The sequence below is a fragment of the Chrysochloris asiatica genome, unplaced genomic scaffold (assembly GCF_000296735.1).
Source record: "Chrysochloris asiatica unplaced genomic scaffold, ChrAsi1.0 scaffold00104, whole genome shotgun sequence".
In the NCBI taxonomy this organism is placed as follows: domain Eukaryota; kingdom Metazoa; phylum Chordata; class Mammalia; order Afrosoricida; family Chrysochloridae; genus Chrysochloris; species Chrysochloris asiatica.
The window spans coordinates 6,692,179-6,697,352 of NW_006408622.1; the positions used below are offsets into that span (position 1 = coordinate 6,692,179).

Sequence of the window (5,174 nt, forward strand, 5' to 3'; positions counted from 1 at the left end):
ACACACACACACATATACACACACGGAATCCTGGCATGGTGCTGTGGGTTAATGTGCTGGACTGCAAAGTTGGTTTGAACCGTTAAGGTCAGCAGTTCAAGCTTACCAGCTACATCTCAGAAACCCTGTAAGGGTTGCTATGGGTCAGAACTGACTTGACAGCACTTAACACACACACACACACACACACATATATGTAATATATATGTATATATGGTATGGCACTGTGGGTTAATGTGCTGGACTGCAACGTCAATGGTTCAAACTCACAAGCTGCTCCTTGGAAACCCTATACAGGGTTACTATCAGTTGAAACCAAATCATAATGAACCTGCCTAGGGCTTCTGAGAAGTAAGGAGCAGCTGATATATATATATGGGTGTTGGTGGTCCCTATTCACAAGAGAACTGTATTATCCTCACAGTCACTGTTAAGCTTGAGTCCCCTGCTGCTGTCACTGTGGCAATCCAGATAGATAGATAAATAGACAGATACAGACATCGATATACACATGCTTCATCAGCTTTACTTCTCCAGCGAACCCAGCCTAAGTCAGTCACAGTTTAGGAGGGTTCACTCAGACTCAAGTGTACACAGAAAGAAGCTGACCACGGTGGTGAAACAACTAAACTTAAACAACTAAAGCAGTTCCACAGGCAGCCCAGACTTCTTTACTGACTCCACACTTCCTAGCTCTGTCCCTGGCCATGGGGCCACCCCTTGTACCTCAAGTTCCTGACCATGCAAACTGGGGACAGTGAGAGTATCTACCACACTGGATTGCTGGGAGGAAGAAATACACTCGGCACAGGATCTGCCCTCTAGATGGAATGCAGCTCACACCACTGTGAGAGATGGTCCTTTTCTAAACTGATTCCATGGGGCTCTGAGAGCAGCTCACCCATCCCTGAGGTTTGACTAGTGGTCTTCAGACAGTTGAGGGGCTGCTGGCAGAAGAGGGATACAAACCAGTACCCCCTGACCTGGTGTGTTCACTCAAATGTTAGCTGGCCAACTGGTTAGGACAGCGAGCGCCGAGTCTAGCCAAAGACAGAAAGAAACGCACCACTCCTCCGGCACAGACCTCTTCCAAACCTAAGAGTTAATGATTCCAAGGATCAGATCAAAAACTAAGCTTACCCCAAAGAGACGCCCCTCAGACACTAATCCTGTCATTGCTGGAGATGGTCTTGAGGTGAACACTGACTGCAGTTGAAATGATCAGGTTTTGGCCGTAGCGGGAAGATGTTTTCTCTAAAACATTTTCAGAGGGAGCCAAACTCACCATGTGCCTTGCATGGCCTTTTCAACTTTATCAAAAATCTTTTCTTCAGACATGTGGAAAATGAGAAGTTCTGACTGTACAACCAAGAACGAGTAACTATTGTTTCCCTATTTTTGCATTCTTTACATGTATGAGCAGAGGCTTATTTTAGCAACATTGTCTTAGCAATGGGCTCAAACGAACAATAGTGACAATGGCACAGGACCGGGTAGGTGTTTTGTTCTGTTGTGCAGAAGGTCGCTGTGAGCTGGAACTGACTCATCGGTACTAACAACATCTTAAACAGGCTTTGGTTAATTCTGAGCAAACACTACAGGCTACTTCTTGAGCACAACTATGTGCTTGTTACCAAGCCAAATAGTTCATCAAGACGATCACCTCAGTCCATCAGTGGATGAACAGATAAGCAAAACCTGGTGAGTACATACAAAATGTGGGCATACATACTTTGGACACATTTTCAGGAAGGATCAGTCCGTGGAGAAGGACATCATGTTTGGCAAAGTGGAGGGTCAACAAAAAAGAGAAGACTCGCCCCCAACGGGATGGACCTGCACGGGGACGGCAGCCCTGTGCTGCAGGTGCACTGTGATTCTTAAGGATGTTGCAGTTCTGTTGTGCACAGGGTGGGTTCGGACTTGGAGCAGACTCAATGACACCTAATAACAGCAATACACACACACACGATGCGGCTTCAAAAAAGTTTGTGGGGAAAAATTGAAAGATAATGAAAAACTTTCACAAACTTTGTGAAGGCTCCTCATGTATATAATTGTTCTTAAGTGCCATTGAGTCGGTTCTGACACACAGTGACCCTGTATAGGGTTTCCGAGGAGGACCTTGCAGTTCACGGTCCAGGGCTGATCCTACAGTGCCATACCAGGAGTCCTCACGTATGTATGTGTGTATGAATATCTACATAAGAAAAAGAAAGAAGTAGAAATAGCATTAGTGACTTTACGATCATCTTCTGATTCCTTCTCAGGCTGGCCAGTGCACCTACCAGGAGCCAACGCTGACTTCTGTCCCGACACTCATCCTCTGTCCTACAGACAAGCCTGTTACAGGATCCAAGCACAGTGCCTGGCACACAGTGGGTGCTCCCTGCCTGCTGAATTAGCCTGCATCGAGTGAATCCTGAGACCAAGAATGCGGCCCTCAGTTCCCCTGGCTGGACCATGTGAGTGCTTTCTTTGACAGTTTGTTGGAACTTGGAAGGCATGCTGCTATATGGTGATTAGATTCCCACAAAAGCCCACTGACCCAATAAGTAAAGTTCCTCAATAAAAAGGACCAAACTTCATCTCCTTTTACAAAATTTTTTCCTACAGAGAAATGGACCCAGCCTACTTGGCAGACCAGGAACCCTCCCTGTTCCATGATTCGGCTGTATCCGGTATTTTTTTTTTTCACTTTTTATTGTAAATTGGGTGAAGGTTTTACAGAGCAGATTAGTGTTCCATTCAACAACCCATACACATTTTTTTGCTGCATCTCATTGACTGCAATACCCACAATGCAACATCATGAGTCAGTCCCACTTCCTTTACCGTTTCCATGCCTCCTCCTTTCCTAACCCATCTGTACCTTGTCCTTGGGTAAATGCTATGCTTTTGATCTCAAGATGGTTCTCAGGCGTGTCTACCTCCTAGTGTTAGTGTTCCCCTTATGAAGCTGTCTGTTGATTGGCTGAACATTGGGCCATGGGGGTGAGTTCACATAGAGACCTGAAAGGTAACCAAGGACCACAGACGCGGGGGTTCCACCAGTCTCTGACCGATCAGTAAGCCTGGTCTTTTTTATGATTGAGCTTTGCTCTATGCAGAACCTTCTATGTAATTCCTTTTAGAGCAGTTAGAAGTAGCAGGGTACCACCTAGTTCTGGTGTCAGGGAGGAGGAGACTGATGCTTGGGCAATCTGTTAGTCCACTGGACTCAAGGTTTCTTTTCCATGTGTCTTCAGTTTGATCCTCCTACTTTTCTTACCTCTGGACAAGAGGAGACCAATAGTTGTCCCTTAGCTGCTCACCAGCTTTAAAGACTTCAGTCAGCCACTTACCAAATAGGATGTGGAGCACTGTCTGTGGACAACGTTATGCCAACTGACCTTGGTGTCCCCTGAATCTGGTCCCAAGTATACAGGACCAGCTGTACTTGCTCTTTGTGACAGTATTCACTGCTGTAATTAATATAGGTTTTTCCAAGTGTGTGTCATTTCCTCGGCTAAAATTTTAATTCCAGCACCTAACACAGTCTTGCACATTTAATAACTGGCTGTGAGACCAACAGACGGCAGTGAAATGATTGTCTTGGAGGAGTTTGAGGAGATTTTTCTTTCCCTCCTTTGGAAACAACTACGTAAACCTGCTGCCGATGAGTCAATGCTAACTTAAAGCCACCCTGTAGGATAGGGTAGAGACGCCTCACAGGGTTGCCAAGGCTGGGAATCAGTACAGAAACAGACCGCCACAGCTTTCTCCCACAGAGTGGCTGGTGGATTCAAACTGACAACCTTCCAGTTAGCAGCCGAACGCTTTAAAGTCTGTACTACCAGGCTTCACTGCAAACAGCTATTGTCTCTGTCAGATTCCTGGTGTGTTACCGTACAATTAAACACTGGACGGCAAGCCACAAGGTCTGTGGTCCAAACCCACCCAGCTGCTCCTTGGAAATCCTGTACAGAAATCAACTCGATAGCACTTAACAATCGTCTCTATTTGGTGAAAACTAAATATATGAATCCCAAAACCAGTCATTCACCCCAGAAAGGACTGCTAGAGATAAGAGGGGCAGACTGGGTGAGGGAGAAATTAGCTCCAGTTTCCCAGAGAGGCACACCACTAAAAAAAAAAAAAAGGCATGAGTAACCACACACAGGGGCTGAGAGTTCAGGGACGGGATTGAACCCTGATCCACTCACTGCTTTCCCAGGAGCTGTTCCTGGGGGAAGGAGCGCCAGGTGACTCCTCTGTGCTCATTCACATACCAAACAGGCTGGAGACTGGCTATACCGAGCAGGTTTGTAACTGACGTCCCCTATCCTTAACGTCAGTCTATACAATCATCAACACTGTTTGGTCTATGGCAAACACAGGACAGCCATCAGGCTTGACACACTTACGATTCCATGGGTTTGGGCCACCATGCTGCACAAATCAGGACGCCACTTCTGAAGAGCCTGATAGAATGGGTTTTTCAGGAGATCTTCATCATACATAGCCATATGGGCTTCAGAAGGGACAAAGTGGGTTTCCTGGGACGAGGAAAGAAAAAAAGCAATCAGTGACCAAATTTATTTAACTCATTAAACTCTTGATCTGGCCATTCCAAACAGCATTCCTTCAAACAAACAAAAAAACGATTCCTAGCATGTGTTACTCTAGCCTACAGACTTCTCACTCATTCAGGAAACACCAATTATAACCTACCAATTCCAAGATGCCTTGCTTATTGGTTAAATGTACAGAGTACATTCAGAAGACTCTCAAAACTCCCTGTCCATCACCATAAAAGTATAAATGGCTATTTTAAAAACAGCTGTTGGTGTTAAGTGCCATCAAGTCAGTTCTCACTAATAGCGACCCTGAATAGGGTTTCCAAGGCTTAAAATTTTTAAATCCTTGCAGGAGCAGAAAGCCTCATCTTTCTTCCAAGAAGTAGCTGGCGGCCTCAAGCCACTGACCTTGTGGTTCGCAGTCCAGTGCTTTTTTATGAAAACCACTGCATTTCCTTTAAAAGTTGTTGCTGTTGTTGTGAAGTGCCATCAAGTCGGTTCCGACCCACAGCAATCTGTAGAGGGCTTCCAGAGCAGCTGGTGAGCTTGAACCACCAACCTTGCAGTTCAAATGGCTTTGCAGTCTGGTGCATTAACCCACAGCACCACACCAGG

General features: G+C 45.7%; 1 protein-coding gene across 1 annotated transcript in view; it reads right to left on the reverse strand.

The window, feature by feature from the left end:
- Positions 1-4,517, reverse strand: part of ANKRD27 (ankyrin repeat domain 27 (VPS9 domain)) — a 53,599-nt gene extending 49,082 nt beyond the window's left edge. The window contains 1 exon segment of the mRNA XM_006867385.1: positions 4,407-4,517. Within this exon segment, the coding sequence (XP_006867447.1) occupies positions 4,407-4,508 (102 nt within the window). The 5' untranslated portion in view covers positions 4,509-4,517.
- Positions 4,518-5,174: the final 657 nt, after the last annotated feature.